General features: G+C 37.1%; 1 protein-coding gene across 1 annotated transcript; it reads right to left on the minus strand.

Annotated features, from left to right (window-relative positions):
* Positions 1–6,227: 6,227 nt before the first annotated feature.
* On the minus strand, positions 6,228–6,791 carry LOC101011665 (40S ribosomal protein S13). Its single transcript, XM_009198258.3, has one exon. The coding sequence runs from the start codon at positions 6,748–6,750 to the stop codon at positions 6,295–6,297; it is 456 nt and encodes a 151-aa protein (XP_009196522.3). The 5' UTR covers positions 6,751–6,791; the 3' UTR covers positions 6,228–6,294.
* Positions 6,792–24,200: the final 17,409 nt, after the last annotated feature.

Here is a 24,200-nt window from a genome sequence, read left to right on the forward strand (position 1 = left end):
ACATATACACCATGGAATACTATGCAGCCATAAAAAAGGATGAGTTTTTGTCCTTTGTAGGGACATAGATGCAGCTGGAAACCTTCATTCTTAGCAAACTATCACAAGAACAGAAAACCAAACACCGCATGTTCTCACTCATAGGTGGGAACTGAACAATGAGATAACTTGGACTTGGGAAGGGGAACATCACACACCGGGGCCTATCATGGGGAGGGGGGAGGGGGGAGGGATTGCATTGGGAGTTATACCTGATGTAAATGACGAGTTGATGGGTGCTGACGAGTTGATGGGTGCAGCACAGCAACATGGCACAAGTATACATATGTAACAAACCTGCACGTTATGCACATGTACCCTAGACCTTAAAGTATAATAATAATAAATAAATTTTTTAAAAAAAGTGACTTTCAGATTTGTATAGTTTTATTTATTGACTTTGTTATCAATACATGTTGAATATAAGTTTTTCATATCACAATATTTATAGGACATTATTTGATCCTTTTGCCCTAAGCTTAATGATATGAATATTTTTCTATCTTTTATCCTGAGATGATTTTTTATAATTTAAAGAATGGAGTAATTCTAAAATGAAAAAAATAATAATTGCTCATCCTTTTTAAGAATGTTGAAGAATGTTGCAATGTGCTTATACTTATTCTAACCTTTTTGCATGCATTCATTCAGATAAGTCTATTATTTTCATTTTCATCTTACAAATGAGGAAACTGAAGCTCAGAGACAGGTATAAATTATTTGCTAAAAGCTGCACGGCTACAGATTTGACCTCGGTAGGTCAGAAGCAGTAGAGTACAGAACCAGTGGCTATACCCTTAAACTCTCAGTTCTGTTGATTCTCTCATTTCATCCTTGTAACACGAAGAATGATAAACTAATTTGTTTAAACATCCTAATTGGTGACTATTTCTAGAACTGAATGTAAAATTATATCCTTTCTCCCTTAGATTTCTGTATCATACCTAGTAATCCATAGAAGTTTGAAAGTAGTACTGAAATTTGCCCACACACTGTTTAGTGTATTTTATAGCCTAGCATTGAAATGAATTACTTTTAGTGCACATAGAACAATGAAAATGAGTAAAAAACAATGTCTACCATATTTACTTTTAGAAGATTATAATGATTTGAATAGAAAAAAAAAGTAGAACAAGATTTTCTTCCTTCTTTACCTTCTATGTCCCTCTGCTCCTCCTCATCTTTCTCCTCCTTCTTCAAATAATTACTTGCTGAATCTCATCCCTCTGGAAAAAACAGATATTGTTCTTGTGAAATGGCAATACAAATAAAAAATTGGCCAGCTGTTGCACACCATCTTTGTTTCCTGTCCACTTAGACCTTAATGCTATGAAATTCTCCAAATAATTGTGAATGTTTGTTCTCGGTAATTTTGTATATTTTTTTAGAACTAAGCAAAATAATGTAAGTCATGAATCAAGATGTGAGAAATAGGAATAAATACATAAAAACAGAGAGTGTTCAGAGAAAACAGGATTTTAAAAGAGCCATTTTATTATTTTCTGTTCACTGCGATCCAGTGCTACGGTGAAAACTCAAGGCAAACAGTCTTCTGGACTCAACAGCTTATGGTTCCTGCTTAGTTGTTAATTATATATTGCATTTCTTTTACTGTATAGCTCTAATATTTAATGTAAAATTATCCATAGCCTCACAAATAAAAGTTTCTTATCCAACTGCACACCAAAAGCCTCTATCTCAAAAGGACTATCATAAAGCTTATTTGTTCAATCACATGGAATTTCTGAGATAACTTTATCCTCCTTTATCTCTAAGGTTCAGGAAAATTAGAAAATAAAGGTGAAAAAAATTAAAGTTTTCTTAATATCACTATGTCAGTCAATTTGTCCTGCTATAACAAAATACTTGAGACTGGGTAATTTATGAACAACAGAAATGTATTTCTGAAGGCTAATAAATCCAAGATCAAGTTTTGGTGACTGGTGAAGGCCTGGACTCTTTTTCCAAGATAGTGGCTGCTCTTCCTCCTTGCATGTGGCAAGGTGGAATGGCAAAAGGGACAAATGCTGTGTTGGCACATGGTAGAAGAGCAGAAGAGAGGGAACTCACTCGCTGAAATGCCTTAAAAAGGGTCCTAGTCCCATCTATAGGGGTTTCATTACTTAATCACCTCCTAAAGACCCTACCTCTTAACACTATCACATTGGTGATTCAGTTTCAACATATAAGCATTGGGGAACATATTCAGTTCATAATATTCTGCCCCTTGCCTCTAAAATTCAAGTGCTGTAACTTAATTGTCAATATGATGGTATTAAGAAATGGGATCTTTAAGAGGGGATTAAGTCATGAAAGCAGACCCCCCATGTATGCAATTAAGGTCCTTATAAAGGGGCTTGAGAAAGTGAGCTCATTCTCTTCTGCTCTTTCACTATGTGGGGACACAGCCTTTGGCCCTTTTGCCCTTTTACCTTCAGCCATGTGAGGATCAGGACAAGATACCATTTTGGCAGCAAACCCAAGGCCATCACCAAACATTGAACCTGATTGCTCCTTGATTGTGAGATCCTCAGCCTCCAGAACTGTGAGGAAATAAATTTCTGTTGCTTATAAATTACCTATTCTCAGCAGCATAAACCCATTATGGTAGCACAAACAGACTAAGATCAAAATGTGTACCAGAAACATGGGGAGCTGCTGTAAAAATTACCTAAAAAAATGTAAGTGGCTTTGGAACTGGGTAATGGGTAGAAGCTGGAAGCGTTTGACAGTGCATGCTAGGAAAAGCCTAGACTATCATCAAGGAGCATTAAGGGAAATTCTGGTGAGAACTCAGAAGAGGAGAGCTGTAAAGAGAGCATATACCTTCTTATTGATAATCTAAGTTACTGTGACCATAATGCTAGTAAAAATATGGACAGTAAAGCCCAGTCTGATGGAGCATTAGAGAGGAATGAAAAGTATCTTATTGGAGACTGAAGGAAAAGTTGTCCTTGTTATAAAATGACAAAGAATTTGGCTAACTCCAATCTGTGTCCCAGTACCTTGTGGAAGGCAGAATTCAAGAGAAATGACCTAGGATATCTGGCAGAAAAAAAAAAAAAAATCTGTAAACAAAGTTTTCAGGGTGCTGCATGGCTTCTCTTAAATGTGTATAAAAATATTAGAAAAGAAATAAATGAAAGGAGACATTTATAATCAAAAAGAAAGAAGAATTTAAATATTTGGAAAGTTTTCATCCTGGTCAGGTTGTAAAAGTATATTTGAGATAAAACTCCAAGGGTGTGGCCAAGTGAGCATTTGATAAGGGAATTAATATGGATAGAAGGAAGCCAGATGATAATCCGAAAAAGAAAGAATGATTTTGAAGGCATTTTAAAGATTATTAGTACCGCCCCTCCCATCACAGGCCCAGAGTGCCATTGTCAAAGAAAGGGCCCAGAACACTCCTGGGGCCCCAAAATTTGCTGTCCAGAGCAGCCTCAAGTCTTTGCTTTCAACTTTCCAATGTAGCATTCCTCCACTGCCCCAGCTGTGACTCGTGTGGGCCTAGTTGCAGCTCAGACTGCTTTCTGTAATTCACAAGTGGTCAATCTTGGTGGCATCCTTAGAGTGTTACCTCTGTAGGAATGCAGAGTGTGAGAGCTGTGGAGGAATGGCTATCTTTACCTATATTTCAAAGGATGCTCCAAAGAGCCCAGGCAGAGAACTGTCACAGAGGTGGGACTGCCACAGAGAACCCCCACTAAGGTAATGCTTAGTGGAGCCATAATTGCTGGAGACACCAAAGAGTGCACCCACTAGGATGATGTCTAGTGGAGCTGTGGGGTCAGAGCCGACACTGAGACTCCAGTGTTGTAAAGCCACCAGCATGCAACTCAAACCTGGAAAAGCCACAGGAACTAGGCTCCAATCTGTGAAAGCTGCAGCATGGACTGCTCCTGGCAAAGTCACTGGGGTGTGGTCCTCTAGAGTTTGGGGGTCCACCTTCCACTGCAGTGTTTCTGGAAGGCAGTACATGAAGTTCAAAGATGATTCTCAAGCTGCAAGGTTTAGTGTTGTTTGCCTTGTTGGGTTTTGGCCTTCTTTAAGACCTCTTCCACCTTTCATCTTTCACATTTTTCCGTTTTGAAATGAGAGTGTGTGTCCTATTTCTGTCCCACAATAGTATTCAGTAAGCACATAGCTTGTTTGATTTTACACATTCACTACTGGAAAATAAGTTGCCTTATATCTAATTTATATGAGGCTCTGGACTTTAGAATTTTGATTCGCTGCTGAGATGAGTTAAGATTGTGGGGGCTGTTAGAATTAAATGAGTGTGTTTTGCGTGTGAGAAAGATGAGTTTGGAGGGCCAAAGGTGAAATGCTGTGGTCTGAATGCCACCCAGAATTTAGGTATTGAAACTTAATTCAGGTGATATTAAGAGTTGGGCCCTTTTGGGATATGATGAAGTCATGAGGGCTCTGCTTTGATGAGTGGATGAGTATCTTATGAAAGGGCTGCAGGGAAACAGCTTAGTCCCTTTTTGTTCATCTGTTCTTCAATCATATGACACAGCATTTGTCCCCTGTGCTCTTTCCATTCTTTCCACCAGGTGAGGACACCTAGACGGTGCCATTTATGAGAAAGGAGCCTTCATCTGACACTGATGAACCTGCCGGTGCCTTGATCTTGGACTTCTTAGCCTCCCAAACTCTGAGAAACAAATTTCTGTTGTTTATACATTAAATAGCCTCAGATATTTTGTTATAGCAGCACAAACAGACTATGGCAACAACCATCTAAAAATAACTATTATTAATATTTATGCATGGCTTTCCAATGTCATTCTGTATCCATTTTATAGAATCTACCATTATTAGATAGACAAGCTACCTAATTTGTGGAAATCAGTACAGGAAAAAAGACACGATTCCTTCTTCAGAAGTTATCAAGATTTTCAAGATGGAAAAAATGGAGCATTAATCCTGGCTCTTCTAAGCAATTGCACAGGTCACATACCCATGAAAGCAGCCCTGGTTTGTTTAAGGAATGAGTGTGTGACTGTTGTGGAATTATTTAAAGAAACCGAAGATCTTTTAAATGTATTGTGGAAAATGCAGGATGACATGAGTAAGGAAATGCTGCAAGTACTTACTATTTCTGCATATCCCAATTATAAGGAGAATGACATTCAAATGGAGTTAAGAATCCATATGCACTTTATTGTTAAGAGAAAGAAAAGAAAAGTGGAACTATCCCAGAAATGCATGTGGTGAAAAACAGATTTGGAAAATAAATAAAATGCTACTTGAATGAAATAGCCAAATAGTAGGTCAGAGATAGTTTGACCTATATCATGTTTCCTGATATAACCTGACTAGAGGATATATCAGGAAATGTTTATTCTACTTTATTAAAATTAATTCCTTTAAAAGGGTTGCAGCATGAAAGTTTCTAGGCAAATTGGTGATTGAATGTTTGCTAATACTTTACTAAAGTATATCCTTTGACTATTTATCATTTTAAACTTGTAATTTCCTCTTTAATAAAAGAGTACAGTACTGATAAATTTTGTACTTCTTTTGCAAATTGGAGAAAAATGGGCTGATTTGAGATTACCGGTAATGCAGTTTTGCTTCTGCCCTTGAGAAACTTGGGATTTATGTTTCCTAAGATTTCTGTCACCTTCCTTGTAAGTAATCATCAAACCTTGAACCATAAATAAAGATATATATTTGCAAGTGGTAGAAACAAAAGTATAGGCATATTTATTCCTTGCATATTTCTGACAAGAACATAAATCTCCACTAGTAATGACTTTGTGAATTTTGTTGGCTAATTGATATATAGTCAATTTCAGATTATTTGCAATAATGGAAAGAAGCAATAATGTGAAGAATTCAGTGAAATAGATGATACAAAAAGAATATTTTGTGTAAGTGTTGCATCAAAATGTATTTGGTTGAATCTATTATTAATTAACATGTTATCATTAATATTATCATTAATATTATTTCTATAATATTGGTATAACTAAGATAGTATAATGTTAGCAATAGTTAATATTAACCACATGTAATTTATGTTTAATATTAACTAATTATTAGATAACACTGTAATATTCACATTATGTACTTTAGGACACATACCACCCTATGATAAACTTGATCATATTTATCACACTTCTCCGAGTTTCTCTCTAGCCCGTGAGCTTCTTAAGCCACGGGGGTAATTAATTATCTTTTTTTTTTTTTTTTTTTTTTTTTGCTTTTAAACAATCATTTTATTGCTTGAGTACACAGACAAATTTATGCGACCAGGGCAGAGGCTGTAGATGATTCATATTTCCAATTGGGAGGGAGGACTCGCTTGGTCTTATAATATCGAGCCAAACGGTGAATCCGGCTCTCTATCAGAATCAGACGGAATTTAGCATCCTTATCCTTTCTGTTCCTCTCAAGATGCTTTCGAACAGCAACTGCTTTCTTAATTAAATGGTAGAGATCTTCAGGAAGATCAGGAGCAAGTCCCTTAGACTTAAGAATTCTTAAGATTTTATTGCCTGTCACAAAACGTACTTGTGCAACACCATGTGAATCTCTCAGGATCACACCGATTTGTGAAGGAGTCAGGCCCTTCTTGGCCAGTTTGTAAATCTGCTCCTTCACGTCGTCAGATGTCAACTTCAACCAAGTGGGGACGCTGCGTCGATAGGGCAAAGCCGACTGGGACAGGCCCTTCCCGGGAGCATGCATGCGACCCATGATGGCGGCGGTCAGGCAGCGAAAGGACAAATTATCTTTTTTTAACCAAGATTAATAGTGCGTTGATCTGAGCACAGCTACACCTCAATAAATATTTGTTACAGGAAAGAAAGGAAGAAAAAGGGAAGAAAGGAAAGAAGAAAGAGATGATGGAAGGAAAGGCAGAAAAAGGAAAGGGATAACCCTATATTTAAAGATCATATGGGCAGGGCATGGGGGTTCACACCTGTAATCCCAGCACTTTGGGAAGCTGAGGCAGGTGTATCATCTGAGGTCAGGAGTTTGAGACCAGCCAGACCAACATGGAGAAACCCCGCCTCTACTAAAAATACAAAATTAGTGGGGCACAGTGGCACATGCCTGTAATCCCAGCTACTCAGGAAGCTGAGAGTATCGCTTGAACCTGGAAGGCGGAGATTGCGGTGAGCCGAGATCGTGCCATTGCACTCCAGCCTGAGCAACAAGAGCAAAACTCCGCCTCAAAAATAAATAAATTAATTAATTAAATTAAAGATCATATGGAACTATTGGGAGAACACATGCAAAGAAAAACTAGAGAAACACAGGTAATGATATATAATCAAATGCTACAATATTTTTTAATATGAAATGTCTTACATTATGTCACAAAAAGATATTAGAACTGTCCGGGTAAGTTTCCTGGAAGAGATTGGGTATGGATAGTGACTTGGATTGGTCTTAGGCTTTGTGTCAAATGTCCATGGACAAAGTCGAGGTTGTAGAATTATATTTCAAAGAGAGGAAGTCGGCTGAATAAAGGTTGGAAGTGAGAAGGGTGAGGTTTATGCAAAAGATAGTAAGTCTGAAGCAAAGGGTTCTGATGTTTTATTTTTTAAATTTTTTCTTTATTTTTATTATCATTAACACAGAAATAGTTATATTAAACACACTCCTTAATTTAGGGCATACTATGTTTTTTCTTACTTTTATCTCAATTCCCAGTCCACTCTATAGAGTGTTGCTTTTATATGTTTTAAATGTAAATAATGTTTTCTTTTCAATGAATCCCATTCTGTTCCCTACTCTTCTCACTCAGCATCACTTTCCAAGATGCATTCATGTTGCGGTAAAGATCTTTCTATTTCCTCACTTCTAAAGATCTCATATGTCATTTACATATGCCCATTTACATAGTCAGTCACACCCTGAGGCCCAAGCAAGGGTCTCTATCATGCTTCACTATGGCTTTCCTCTGGTTGTGCCTCCCCACATTGTAAGAGGCCTAGTGGGGCTGCTACTGTCTGAATGTTTCCCCCAGAACTAATATGTGGAAACTTAATCTCCAGTGTGATAGCAGTAAGGGCTGGGGGCTTTGGGAGATGACTAAGTTATGAGTGGAGTGCTCATGGATAGAATAAGTCATGTTATATGAAAGGTTAAGGTGAGTGCCCCAGCCTCTTTTCCCTTACGGCTCTTACAGCCTGTGGGGACACTGCTTTCCTCTCCTCTGGAGGACACAGCACAAGGTGTCATCTTGGAAGCAGAGAGCAAGCCTTTACCAGACACCAAATCTGCCCTCACCTTGATCAAATCTGCCCTCACCTTGATCTTATACTTCTTAGTTTCCATAACTGTAAGGAAAAAAAAAAACCAAACTATATATATATATATATATATATTTGCAAATTATCCAGTTTGTAGTATTTTATTACAGCAGCAGGAATGGAGTAAGACAGAGCCAAAAGGACTTGCTTATCAAGAAAATACAAAAGTGCACACCGCTACTCCCCTGGGGATGACTAGAATATATTTCTGTTACCCAGGACCTTAAAGCTTTCTGCCCAGATGTCCCCAGACCATTTGTCTTCCAGAGCTACACTGGATTCATTCTCCAAAATCAAACTGTGTCTCTGCTATGCCCCTAGGCTGGATGGGTGTGCAGTGAACACAGAGATTGAGAGTGGAGTGTTAATGTGTGAGCTGAAGTTCCCACACACCTGTAGATTGAACTCTCTTCCAGTGTAGGATAGAGCAGGATCGGAATGCTGGAGGAGAAGGAGGAGACGAGAGTGACAGGAAACAGAGGGTCAGTGGTAGAAATAGGCTCAAGTACTTGCCTCATTGGAGAAGGGCATTTGTATAGAAAATGTATATATATGTGTGTATGTGTGTGTATATATATACACACACACAGAAGCATGAGTTTAATAAATTTACATGATCCCCAGAAAGTTCAACTCCTGGGGGTATATCCAGAAAAAAACTCTCATCTAAGTTACCAAGCAAATAATCATCTTGTAATTATCTATGGTAGAAATGAATTGGAGACAATCTATTATCTCTCATTACAGTCAAATAAAGTCATTAAGTTAGGATTAGGTTTATTTGATCTCATTAACTATCTATTTATACTTATTGATCTATCTGTCAATCAATCCATTGATCTATCTATCATCTATCTTAGATACTTGTTATATAAATTTTATAACTTTTGCTTTGAAAGCTTTATATATTTATTTTTATTATATTGCCTTTAAAACATATAGTCACAATAATGTAGTTCTAAATATTTACTATTTAAAAATTTTCTCTTTTTATTTTTAGGATTATTTTTATAAATGAATAGACTTCATTTTTAGAACAGTTTTTGGCTTACAGAAAAATTGAGCAGAAATTACAGAGTTCCCATATATTCCCTCTTTCTCTGCCCTCAGTTTCCCCTATTATTAACACTTGCATTGGTTTAACACATTTATTAAAGTTGATGAACTAATATTGATTCATTATCATTTGCTAAAGTCTATTATTTGCATTAGGGTTTACTCTTTGTTTGTGTAGTTCTATTGGTTTTGCCAAATGCATAATATTATATATCCACCATTACAGTTTCATCCACAGTAGTGTCTCAGTCCTAAAAATCCCTTCTGATTCTCCTATTTATCTTTATCCCTTCCATTCTCCAAAGCCCTAGCAACCATTGATGGTTTTACTGTCTCTATAGGTTTTTTATTTTCCAGATGTCATGTCATTGCAATTATATAGTATGTAGCTATTTCAGACTGGGGCTTCTTTCACCTAGCAACATGCATTTAAGGCCCCTCCATATATTTTTGTGGCTTGATAACTCATTTCTTCTTATTGCTGAATAGTATTCCATTGTATGGTCATAACAATGTATATTACAGTTCTCCAGAGTAATAAAACCGATATGATGTGTATATATATAGAAAGAGATTTATTATAAAGAATTTACCCACACAATTGTTAATGCCAACAATTTGAAAATCGTCAGTGTGGGCTAACAGGCTTAAGACACAGGAGAGCAAAATCATACAGTTTCAGTCCCAATGTCAGCGTGCTAGGGACTCAGGAGAGCTGATGGTACATTTGAAGATCAAAGGCTTTCCTCTTGCATGTGGAGGCCGGCTGATTGGATCTTCGGCTGACTGGATGAGGCCTACCCACAGCATGAAGGCAAATCTGCTTTATTCAGAGTTCACCAGTTTAAATATTACTTTCATCAAAAAAATGCCCTCCAAATTGACACGTGAGATTAATCATCACAGAGAGATTTTCATTCATTCACTTACTGAAAGACTTCTTGGTTGCTTCCAAGTTTTGGCATATGAATAATTATGGAATAAACCTTTGCCGACAGGTGTTGTGTAGACATAAGTTTTCAACTCATTTGGGTAAATACCTAGAAGTATAATTTCTGGATCAAGTGATAAAGCAGTGTTTATCTTTATAAGAAATTGGCAAACTGTCTTCCAAAGTGGCTGTAGCATATTCCATTTCCACTAACATTAACAAGAAACCCTATTGCTTCACATCCTTGCCAGCAGCATTTGTTGTTGTCGGTGTTTTAGATTTTAGACATTTTAATAGGTGTACTGGTATCTCATTGCTTTAATTTGTAATTCCTTAATGACATATACTGTTAAACATTTTTTTCATATGTTTACTTGTCATCTGTGCATCTTATTTGATGACGTGTTAGTTGATTTGGTGAAATTTGTATTTTGCATTGTTGACCTTTGATACTTCTGTGTATGGTCCAGATGAAAATTCTTAAATATATATATGTTTTGCAAATATTTTCTCCTAGTCTGTAGATTGTCTTTTCATTCTCCTAGCTTTGCCTTTCACTGAGCAGTTTTTAATTGTAATAAAATCTAACTTAACAATTTTGTCTTGTGCAGATTATGCTTTATGTGTTGTTTCTAAAATGTCATCACCAGACTCCAGGTCACCTAAATTTTCTCCTATAATTTTCTAAATCATTTATAGTTCTATGTTTTAGGTTTAGGTCTAAAATTGTAATCTAATGTTTTTTTCTTGTAATTTCTAAATATGACAACACTTCAATTTCTCTATTTACTTTTGATCCCTAATTTCAATGAATTAAGGTAAAAACATAATGTTTGGTATGCTTCATTTGTTTGTGAAAATTAATTTTTTTTTGCATTCATTGGTTATGCAATTCTCTCTCTATATATAAAATATGCACACATGTGAACACTTATACACATATAGATGTTCTAATAGTATGTACTTACACTGTTACACATGATCATATGTATATGTACATACAAATAGTATTCTATGACTTTGTGTTTATTAATGAAATAATAAAGCATTGTGATATATGTGTTCACATCTCTCTGTTTGGATCTAAAAACTTCCGAGAATAATGTAAATGCAAACAAGGGAGAAGGCCATGAATTGTCGGTGGTGGAGGGGGTGCAGGATGGCAGTGGTAAGTACAAGAGGGATGGGGGGCAGTCTGCACACTCACAGCCACCCTCCTTGTGCTACCACAATCTTGTAAGAAACTAAGAGAGTCACACATGTCTAAATTTAAAATCAGCACCACTCCTTATATGAACAGGAGTGGGGCAAGATTTTAGAGGCTATAAATCAAGGTGGTAAACAAGTAAATCAATGTATTCTACCTGTCTACTTTGATTAAAAAATTCATAAAACCTTGAAGACCACATTTAATTGTGTGATTTGTTAAGTGATACTCCCAAGTATGTTTGCTTCATATAGCTGTACCGATGAATAGATTTATCTGTTTATTAGTGGACATTAGGTTATTGTAATCTCTATTATGGTAAGACTATTGTAGCCTTTTTCTAAAAATAGGTAAAAGTAGCCAAGGCTTCTGTTTTAGAATATACGCCATTGTTATTTGTATACTCACTGCAAAACTACAGATGCTTTCATGTGTCCTAGTAGGCCTTATACTTCACATGCATTGTTCTTGGAGCAGTGATGAGTAGACATTCAATGTCACTGTAGAATGACAATGATTCTGGCAGTGACATTTTAACTGGGTCATATATATCAGTCTATGAGGCAGTTGAGTTTTTTGGAAGGGAGGTCTTATTCAGATATTCCAACTTTTCTCTGCTGTCAACAGTTACATTAATTATAGATGCTCATGGGAATATCTCCCTTTTAACATCTTTTTTTTGGTCACATAATCACCATAATCAGACTACATCATGGTAATGAGAGTGCTTGGCCTTTTCATGAGCCTTTCAGCTAAAAATCCTCAAGAGATATTGATTAATTAATCCTTTCCATCCTTCTTGTTTGACAGCATTATCCATACCAAAAAGTGGCCTTGGCAGAAGGCAGAGATATGAGCTATCTGAATATAAAACACATCAGGAAAGCCTTTTCTCTGTCTTGAGAATTTACCTCTACACCTTTGTCTTTCAGTAATACAGTACAAAATGTATGCTTATGTGAAAAATAAGAGACCTCTGTGCTACTGGAAGTACATTAGATATGAATGTATTCAGGGGAAGATTTAGTTATGATAGTTTTGATACTTCTGGCCAGGTTCAATCTTACAACATTTTAGATTATGTCCATCTGTTTACTTTCCCTCTGTGGTTTCCTCAGAAGCTCCATCAACACAGAATGGCGCTTCTCCAGGCAAGTGTGTAATTCAGGCCAATGCCTGCTACCCAGGATTTTGACTGCAATTTCTTATGTAATTTTCTTATCTGATTTGAGCTGAACCAATTAAGTGCTATTAGGACTCATTTTTTCCCCTCAGAATTAAGTCCTTGATAAGAGTCAAGATAAAGTGACTTTCTCTTCAAATCACTTCTTTATGACCTTTTCCCTTAGTACAATTATATATTTGTTGGTTGGTTGGTTTGATTTGTTTTGTTTTGTTTCTTTGCTCCAAAAGTATTCTGAAATGTAGAGGTTGTAATAATTCAAGCATGAAAAATTCTCAATTCATCTTTCTATAACTGCTATATTGAATTCTGGGATAAGAAGAGCTATCCAAAGTCAGTGAACAGTGGGAAAGAAGATCCCCAAAAGTGAAAAGGACACCTAATGTGGAAAATAATTTTTAATATCTTTGTTTATTTTTGGTTCAAAATAGTATATCTTTAATAGCCCCCAGATTTGAATTGTCACATTGAAAACAAACTCATAATAGTAACACAATAAAACAAAAACTCCTAACACCAAAACACAACCTAATATCAGTAACTACAAAAAAAAAATTAATTAAAATTTAGGTAGATAAATAGAAAGTAAGAATCACTGGTGCCTAGCACATGACATAAACTTGTTTTGCTTCTGAAAAAAACATTAGTAAGACAGAAATAACAAAACGATAATGTGTGCATTCTCTACCACACACTGGGCTCCAATATAAAAGTATGTACTGCATAGAAAAATTAAAGAAATATTGATTTATATATATTAAGTTCCTTTCAGTGAGACTGGAAGAGTGTAATGCCCAGTACTCATATTTAACTAACTTATGTGCATCTAGTCAGAAACCTCAAATTACAGAAGACACCTGGAAAGACAAATGATTGCAAGGTGATACTAGGAAAAACTACTAGAAATGAGATTTGGAGTAGAAATGCTATATATTCAATCTACACATATACCTTAGCAAAACAAAATAAACACACACACATTAAAAAAGGACAAAGAATCTATTGACTCACTCTTAATTTACTGAATCACAGTCTAGACAGATGCTATAGTCTGAATGTTTGTACCCACGTCCACACCATCCTTATTGTGATGCGAAAATTCTAAGCCCCAAAGTGATAGTATTAGGAGGTATGGCTTTGGGAGGTAATTAGGTCATAAAGGTAGAGGCTTCCTGAATGGGAATAGTGTCCACATTAAAAAGTGCCTGGAGAGTTTCTTAATGTCCCTTCTACCATATGAGTTTACTTAAGAAAGTAGCCTCTCACCAGATGGTGAAACTGCCAGTGCCTTGATCCCGGACTCCCCACTTACTTTCTGGATTAAAGCATCCAGAAGTAAGTTTCTGTTCTTTATAAGCCACTGAGGTTTTTGTTTGTTTGTTTTGTGGTGATAACAACATGAATACACTAAGACAAAAGATTTGTATATTTATAACATTAGCAAATGTAAACATGTCAACGTAGAACCTATGAATGACATCTGAAATGCATAAAGAAACACACATATATATACACCTCCACTCATAATAAAATTAAAAATTCAGACTGAAAATTACCTTGAATATTTTAATTTTTTAAAAAATTTTACTTTAAATTTAAAAATTAAAATAAACACTATTAAGATATAAAATAAGCTAATATGATTTCTAAAACATCTCAGAGGGGGATGGCCAAGATGGCCAACTAGAAGCAGCTAATGTGTGTGGCTTTCACTGAGTGGAATGGAAGGAGCAAGTGAATGCAGCACCTTCAGCTGAAACACCCAAGTGTTCACATTGGGACTAATCAAGGAAACAATTGAACCCACAGAGAATGAAGAAAAGCAAGGCAGGACAATGGCCCACCTGTGAGCAAAAGAGAGCCAAGCGAAGCTCCCCAACCCAGAGAGGCAGTGAGTGAAAGCGCTAGCCCGGGAACCCACGCTTCTCCCATGGATCTTTTCAATCCTCATAGCTCTGTGTGTCATACTGAAGCCCCTGGGGTAGTGGGTCAGGAGATCCCCTCATGCACCCACACCTCCAGGGCCTTCAGGATGACACAGAGAACTACATGGAGTCTCACCAAAACAGCTGCCCAGGCACATGTGGAGACCCAAGAGCTTTGATTACTCCAGCTTCCCAGGCATACCAACAAAAGTAGTTGCAACTCCAGCAAAGCAGGAGCCTGTACATACCCGTGGGAAAGAGGCTGAATCCAGGGGGCCAACAAAAGATGATCTGTAGGCTGCACTTCCATGGTGCCTCACAGGATAGGACCCACTGGCATGGAATTTCAGGCAGCAACAAATAGCAGTGCTGCACCTTCCTGGGATGGAGCTCCCAGAGGGAGGGGTGGGTCACCATCTCTCCTGTTTGGGCAGTTTAGCCATTTAGGCTTTCAGGTTCTGGAGAATGCACACCAACCAAGGGTGCAAGGGATCCCCCAACACAGCACAGCTCCTCTAACAAAATGTGCCCAGAGTGCTGCTTTGAGTGGATCCCAAATTCCATTCCTCCTCACTGCGTGGGACCTAACCAAGGCTTCCAGTCACTCTTGCCAGTGTTCTCAATCTGACAGAGATTTGACAATTCCCTGGAATAGAAGTGCTAGGGGGAGGGTCCGGCTGCTATCTTTGTCGTTTTAGTAACTTAGTCTTTCTAGCCTTTAGGCTTTGGAGAGCCCAAGTCCACTGGGGGTTGGGGCAGTATCTCAGAACAGCACAGCTACCCTACAAAAATGTGGCCAGACTGCTTCTGTAAGCAGGTCCCTGATCCTATTCCTCATTACCAGGGGTAGTCTCCCAACTGGGGTCTCTGGCTACCCCTACTGGTGTTCTCTGGCTGACAGAGGTTTCAGGACTCCTTGGGACAGAGCTCCCAGGTAGAGGGGCAGGCCGCCATCTTTGCTGTTTGGACAACATAGCTGTTCCAAACTTTGGGCTTCAGAATGTCCAAGGGGACCAAGGACAGAAGCAGACCCCAGCACAGCACAGTTGCTCTACAAACACTTGACCCATTTACTTTTGTAAGTGGGTCCCCAACTCTGTTTCTCCTGACTGGGTAAGACCTCCAACCGGGGTCTTCGGTCACCTCATACAGGTGCATTCAGACTGACAACAGGTCCCTCCTCCCTGAAGCTACCAGAGAAAGGGGCAGGCTGCCATCTTTGCTGCTTCACAGCCTTCACTGTTGATACCTCTAAGTACTGCATCTTATTGGAGGTGACTAGTGACTGGGATGGGCCCCAAGCTTACCACAGCAGCCCTGTGGAAAAGTGGCCAGAGTGTTATGTGGATGCCCATTCCCATATATCCTCAATAAGCAGATCCTCCAGGCCTGAGCTTCTAGCCACCCCCTGCCAGAGCTATCAAGCCAGTACCAACTCAGGAAGTACCTGGACAGAGTCTGCAGGAACAACTGAAAGCCTCTTTGCCACTATCTCTGCAGTAGAACCATCCTTACTCCCTCAGACTAACAAGAGTAAAGACCCTAAGTGCCTTATCTACACCTCCAATAAGATGCAATCAACCCAAGGAGAGGAGGCCAGTGTGTTTCCCAAGGGTCTCACACATTCTTCCCTGTTCATCACTAGATGGGAAACCCCTAGCTTGAGCCCACAGCACAGACCCTCCATACTGGACTGATTGCACTGAGTGACTGTTTACCCACATCTGTCTGGGGTGGAGTCCCCAGGAGACAAGCAAAGTGGTGGAACAGCAAGCCAGCTGGTATGAAGCCCAGAAGGTTTGGTGCAGAAGCATCTGCAGTGGAGCATGGCCAGAGAGGACCAGTGCTCCAGGCTCAACTTGCTCCTATAAGAGTCTATAAGAGACTTTACCTTGGTCGCCCCAGTGCAGTAGACTCTAAACTTCAGGGAACCAGAGAACAAAGTCAAGGACCAATAAAAGTCCCCAGAGTTAGAAAATACAGTCCAGGAGTTCGGAGCTGAACATTAGACCCATAAAATCTTCCAGAAGTGAAGCCAGTGGCTGAATCCACCTTACAACACAATCAAACCTTCAAGGTAATTAAATAGGAATAAAAACAAAACAAAACAACAACAATAAAAAAAATCCAAAGGTTAGCAACCTCAAAGATTGAAAGTAGATAAACCCACAAAGATGAGAAAAAAAAATGTATGTGCAAGAATGCTGAAAACTCAAAAGCCAGAGTTCCTTCTTTCCCCTAAATGACTGCATCACCTCTCCTGTGAGGGTTTGGAACAGAGCTGAAGCTGAGATGGCTGAAATGACAGCAGTAGTCATCATTCCTATGGATAATAACAAAGTTCATTGAGTTACAGGAGTACATTGTAACCTAATGCAAGGAAGTTAAAGCCCATGATAAAACACTGCAGAAACTGACAGACAAAATAGCCAGTGTAGAGAAGAATGTAACCAACCTGATAGAACTGAAAAACACAGAAGTATTTCATAATGCAATCACAAGTATTAATAGCAGAATAGACCAGAGGAAATAATCTCAGAACTTGAAGGCTGCCTTTCTGACATAAGACAGGCAGACAAGGAAAGAGAAAAAAAAGAATGAAAGGAATGAATAAACCATACCTCTGAGAAATATGAGATCATATTAAAAGACTGAATCTATGATTGATTTGTGTACCTGCAACAGATGGGGGAAATGGAACCAACTCAGAAAACATATTTCAGGATATCATTCATGAGAATTTCCCCAAACTAGCTACAGAGGTCAACATTCAAATTTAGGAAATGCAGAGATCCCCAGTAGGATATTCCATGAGAAGACCATCCCAAAGATACACAGTCATCAGGTTTTCCAAGGTTGACTTGAAAGAAAAAATGTTAAGTGCTGCTAGAAAGGCCAGGTCACCTACAAAGGGAAGCCCATCAGACTAACAGCAGACTTCTCAGCTGAAACCCTGCAAGCCAGAAGAGATTTGGGACCAATATTCAACATCCTTGAAGAAAAGAAATTCCAAAGCAGAATCTCATATCTTGCCACACAAAGCTTCATAAGCAAAGAAGAAATAAGAGTTTTTTAGACAAGCAAGTGCTGAGAGAATTTGTTACCACCAAATGTGCCTTAGAAGAGCTCCTGAATGAAGGACTAAATATGGAATTGAAAGACTGTTACCAATGACTACAAAAACAGACTGAAGTACACAGATTGGTGACACTATAAAGCAACAACATAAACAAGTCTGCCAAATAACCAGCTAACATCATGATAATAGGATCAAATCCACAATAATAACCTTAAATGTATATGGGCTAAATGCCAAATTAAAAGACATAGAGTGGAAAACTGGCTAAAGAACCAAGACTCATTGGTATGCTTCTTCAAAAGAGCCATATCACATGTAATGACACACATACACTCACAATAAAGGAATGGAGAAAAAAAATGGAAATGGAAAACAAAAGTAAACAGGGGCTACAACTCTAACTTCTGACAAAATAGACATTAAACCAGTAAAGATCAAAAAAGACAAAGAAGAGCATTACATATTGGTAAACAGTTCACTTCAATAAGAAAATCTAACTATATTAAATATATATTCACTGAAACACAGGAGCACCCAGATTCTTACAGTAAGTCCTTAGACACCTTCAGAGAGACTTAGACTCCCACACAATAATAGTGGGAGGTTTTAACACCCCACTGACAATATTAAACAAATCATTGAGACAAAATTAACATTTAGGATCTGAACTCAGTACCGAATCAAATGGACTTGCTATATATACACAGAACTCTCCACACAAATACAACAGAATATACATTCTTCTCATTGCCACCTGACATACACTCTAAAACCAACCACATAATCGGAAGTAACACACTTTGATTTAAGGCAGAAATCAAGAAGTTCTTTGAAATTAATGAACATGAAGATACAACATACCAAAATATCTGAGACACAGCTAAGACAGTGTTAAGAGGGAAATTTATAGCACTACATGCCTACATCAGAAAAGGTAGAAAGATCTCAAGTTAAGAACCTAAGATCATGACTGAAAGAACTAGAGAACAAAGTGCAAACAATTTCCAAAGCTAGCAGAAGACAGGAAATAACTAAAATCAGAGCCAAACTGATAGTGATAGAGATATGAAAAACCACCAAAAGGTCAACAAATCAAGGAGCTGTTTTCTGAAAAAAAATTAATAACTGTTAGCTAGACTAATAAGGAGGAAAAGAGCAAATATTCAAATAAACACAATCAGAAATAAGGAGGATATTACCACTCATCCCTCAAAAATTAAAACAACCATCAGAGAATATTATGAATACCTCTAAGCACATTAACTAGAAAATCTGGAAGAAATGATCAAATTCCTGGACACATACACATTGCCAAGGCTGAACCAGGAAGAAATTGGATCACTGAACAGACCAATAATGAGCTCTGAAATTGAGGCAGTGATAAACAGCCTATCAACAAAAAGTTCAGGACCAGATGAATTCATAGCTGAATTCTACTAGTTGTAAGAAGAAGAGCTGGTACCATTTCTAGTAAAACTATTCCAAAAATTTGAGGAGTAGGGACTCCTCCCTAACTCATTCTATGAGGCCTGCATCATCCTAATACCAAAACGTTGCAGAGATACAACAAAAAAAAGAAAACTTCAGGCCAATATCCTTGATGAACCTTGAAGCAAAAATCCTCAGTGAAATACTGGCAAACCAAATCCAGCATCACATTAAAAAGCTTATTCACCACAGTCAAGTAGACTTTATCCCTGAGATCCAAGGTTGATTCAACTTACACAAATTAATCAACGTGATTCATCACATAAACAGAACTAAAAACAAAAACCACATGCTTATCTAAGAGATACAGAAAAAGCTTTTGATAAAATTTAACATCTACTTAGACGTTAAAAACTCTCAGTAAGCTAGGTATTGAAAAAAATACCTCAAACTAATAACAGCCATATATGACATACTCATAGCCAACATTATGCTGAATGGGCACAAGCTGGAAACATTCCTCTTGGAAACCAGCACAAAAGACACCACTCCAATTCAGTTTAATATTGGAAATTCTTGCCAGGGAAATCAGGCAAGGGAAAGAAATAAAGGGCATCCAAATAGGAAGAGAGGAAGGCAAACTATTCCTGTCTGCAGATGACAAGATCCTTTATCTAGAAAACCCATAGTCTCAGCCCAAAACCTCAAGCTGATAAACAACTTCAGGAAAGTCCCAGGATACAAAATCAATGTGCAAAAATCACTAGCATTCCTATACACCAAGAAGAGTCAAGCCAAGACCCAAAACAGGAATGAACTCTCATTCACAATTGCCACAACAATGAAAAAATACCTAGGAATATATTGTTAAATAGGGAGGTGAAAGGTCTCTACAAGGAGAACTATAAACCACTGCTCAGTGAAATCACAGAAGACACAAATAAATGGAAAAAACATTCCATGCTCGAGGATAGGAAGAATCAATATCATTGAAATGATGATACTGCCCAAAACAATTTCAATGCTATTAACTCTCATTGAGATTCTTCACAGAACTTAAAAAAAAAAAAAAACCAAAAACAACCATCTATTTTAAAATTCATATGCAGTCAAAAAACAGCCCAAATAACCAAGGCAATCCTAAGGAAAAGGACAAATTTGGAGGAATCACGTTACCTGATTTTAAATTATACTATAAGGCTACAGTCACCAAAATAACATGGTACTAGTAGTAAAACAGACACATAGACCAATGAAACAGAATAGAGAACCCAGAAATAAGACCACACACCTACAAGATCTGATCCTTGACAAACCTGACAAAAACAAGCAATGGGGAAAGGATTCCCTATTCAATAAATGGTGCTGGGATAACTGGCTAGCCATAAGCAGAAGATGAAAACCGGATTTAATTAAATTAAATTACACCATATATGATAATTAACTCAAGATAAATTAAAGACTTAAATGTAGAACCCAAAACTCTAAAGACCCTGGAAAACAAGCTCGGCAATACCATTCAGTACATAGACATGGGCAAAAACTGCAGGACAAATATACCAAAAGCAATTGCAACAAAAGCAAAAATTGACATATGGGCTCTAATTAAAGAAAAGATCTTCTGCACAGCAAAGAAAATTATCAACAGAGTAAAGAGACAACCTACAGAATGGGAGAAAATTTTTTCAAACTATGCATCCAGCAAAAGTCTAATATCCAGCATGTATAAGTAATTTAAACAAATATACAAGCAAAAAACAAACAACTCCATTAAAAAGTAAGCAAAGGACTGGACACAGTGGCTCATGCTGGTAATTCCAGCAGTTTGGGAGGCTAAGGCCGGTGAATCACTAGAGGTCATGAGTTTGAAACCAGCCTGGCCAACAGTGTGAAACCCTGTCTCTACTAAATATACAAAAATTAGCCAGGTGTGGTGGCGGGTGCCCGTAATCCCAGCCACTTGGGAGGCTGAGCCAGGAGAATTGCTTGAGTCCAGGAGGCGGAGGTTGCAGTGAGCCCATATCACACCACCACACTCCAGCCTAGGTAGCAGAGGGAGACTCCATCTTTAAAAAAAAGTGGGCAAAGGGCACGAATGGACACGTCTCAAAAGAAGACATACATACAGCCAAAAATCATAAGAGAAAAAGTCTCAATCCACTGATGATTAGAGAAATGCAAATCAAAACCACAGTGAGATACCATCTCACACCAGTCAGAATGGCTACTATTAAAAAGTCAAAAAATAACAATGTTGCCAAGGTTGTGGACAGAAAAGAATGCTTATACACTGTCGGTGAAAGTGTAAAATAGTTCAACCATTGTGGAAGATAGTGTAGTGATTCCACAAAGACCTAAAGACAGAACCACTATGTTACCCAGCAATCCCATTACTGGTTATATACCCAAAGTAATACAAATTGTTCTATTATAAAGACACATGCATGCATATAATACATTCATTACAGCACTATTCACAATAGCGTAGACATGGAATCAACTCAAATGCTCATCAATGATAAATTGGATAAAGAAAATGTGGCACATATACACTATGAAATACTATGTAGCCATCAAAAAGAATGTATTCATGTCTTTTACAGGGAAATGGATGGAGCTGGATGCCATTATCCTTAGCAAACTATCACGGAAACAGAAAACCAAACATAGCATGTTCTCACTTGTAAGTGGGAGCTAAGTGACGAGAACCCATGGATACATACAGAGGAACAACAGATAGTGGGACCTACTAGGGGGTGAAGAGGGTGGGAGGAGGTAGAGGATCAGAAAAGGTAACCAATGGATACTAGGTTTAAGACCTGGATCAAGAAGTAATCTGTGCAACAAATCCCCATGACATATGTTTATCTGTGTAGCAAATCTGCACATCCTACACATGTATCCCTGAACTTAAAAGTTAAAAAGGGAAAACATCTCAGAAAATAAAAAGTTTGAAAATAGAACCCACACAAAAATAGGGAAAAAATAAAATAAAATAATATGTTAAAAAGGAAAAAAAAAAAAGATGATTTTTGTAATAACAATCAACATGCATTTGCCTATTTAAAATCAATATACGGCTGGCACAGTGGCTCCCATCTGTAATCCCAGCGCTTTGGAGGGCCGAGGCGGACAGATAACCTGAGGTTAGGAGTTCAAAACCAGTCTGGTCAACATGGTGAAACCCTGTCTCTACTAAAAATACAAAATGTTAGCCAGGCTAGGTGGTGCACCTATATTTTCAGCTACTTGAGCTGAGACAGGCATATGGCTTGAACCTGGGAGGCGGAGGTTGCAGTGAGCCGATATTGTGACACTGCACTCCAGCCTGTGTGACATAGCCAGACTCTGTCTCAAATATAAAATAAAGTAAAATAAAATAAAATAAAATAGGTAAAAAATCAACTCAATATAAATTTGCCTATAAAAAGCAAAGTTTTGAAGATTATGATGAAAGCTAAAATAAACTTAAGAAGTCAAGTAATATACATTGGTTATATAATTCTTATACATAAAACATATTTGGATGCAAGAACTAAAAGGATAAATGTAAAATAAAAAGTTAATGCTCTTGGATTTCAGAAGTCTATGAAAAAGCTACAAAAGCTTTTAAAGGAAGGTAAGTTTCTTACTTTCCTTTTGCAAATGTTTGCAAATCTTCACTTTATTGGGCAAGAATTAATATTTTACAATTTTCATCATTTCTGTATGTTAATTAATATTTTCATGAAAAAGAATTTATTAGTAGTTAATCCTATGGATATCTTTCTGTGTGTGGGGTGGGGTCAAATTTTATCCCATGTGTCCAATTATCTATGCCAGGGAATTTGGGAAAGTAATGAGATTATACTAACCTATATTGTTGATAAGACATCTGATACCATCTTTTGTATATTATTGATACATAAAGCAAATGACACAAAAGTTCAAAAGAAAAAGCAGGTAACAGTATATCAAACAAATACATATGTGAGATTTAGTAGTTAAAACAAAAACATGACTAAGAATTTAAGACAAAAATATTAGTATTATAATTATCATTATTTGTAAAATCCATTACTAAATATCAAGCAGGACTTACTGAATAAGTAGTAATAACATTTGGAAACTACCAAGACAAATACCTTCTATTCTTATAATAAATATACACTTATATTTATAAGAGAAGAACAAATTGACCAATCAACTGACATAGGAATACGTTTATATTAATGGGAAAAATACTACACATACTATATAATATATATGATATTTACGGTACTAATTTTGGTTCAGGGGTGAATATTATTTTTCTTAGAAAATACACATTACTAGAATTATAAACAAAACAAAACTGTTAAAGAACTAACTCCTACATATGCTTGTTTCTAAAAATTATATCTGACACCACAAGACCAGTGGCCGTGAGCAGGTTCTAAGAAACTTTTCTGACTACTCATTAGTTCACATGTATTCATCAGCATCTGAATTATAAGTTATTTTTTAAAAGTACTTTAGCTTTTTACTTTCTTAGCTCATACAGTTGTCATAAGGAAACATTCAAATTTTACTTAAAAGATATGATTTTGCTACAGGGCATGAATATCAGTGAATCAATTCTCCTTATTAAAGACGATTTTTATAACTAATATATTTCTGCAACATTATTTTTTCCATAATATAATGAACAATAATTTATGTACATATATTTTCTAGATGTCTTGTAGCTAAATCAGAAACTTATAAATCTTATCCTTGGAGATACTATGTTGACATATAATTCTCAAAGAGATTCTCTTCCATATGTCTCCTTTCTTCAACTGTGAAACTATGTCATATGGGCTATTTTCTTCACTTAAAAATAAAAAAAAAAATTGCTATATTTCAATTTTTTAGTTTCAGGAAAAAAAACACACAAAGTAGTAAAAGAAATTTTTCTTAAACAAAGATCTCAGCATTCCATGGAGGTTAGTCTCTAAGTGAATCTAAAAACATCTGGTACCCACATTTTTAATTTTTAGCTAGAAAAAACTATGACGATTTGGCAGATGACAATTGGAAAACAACTCTCCAGGTAATTTCTACACCTTTATATGA

Source organism: Papio anubis, chromosome 3 (assembly GCF_008728515.1).
Source record: "Papio anubis isolate 15944 chromosome 3, Panubis1.0, whole genome shotgun sequence".
Taxonomy (NCBI): domain Eukaryota; kingdom Metazoa; phylum Chordata; class Mammalia; order Primates; family Cercopithecidae; genus Papio; species Papio anubis.

Bases quoted from the DNA above. Each gene is read 5' to 3' on its own strand.
- LOC101011665 (XM_009198258.3), bottom strand. From the start codon at position 6,750: ATGGGTCGCATGCATGCTCCCGGGAAGGGCCTGTCCCAGTCGGCTTTG.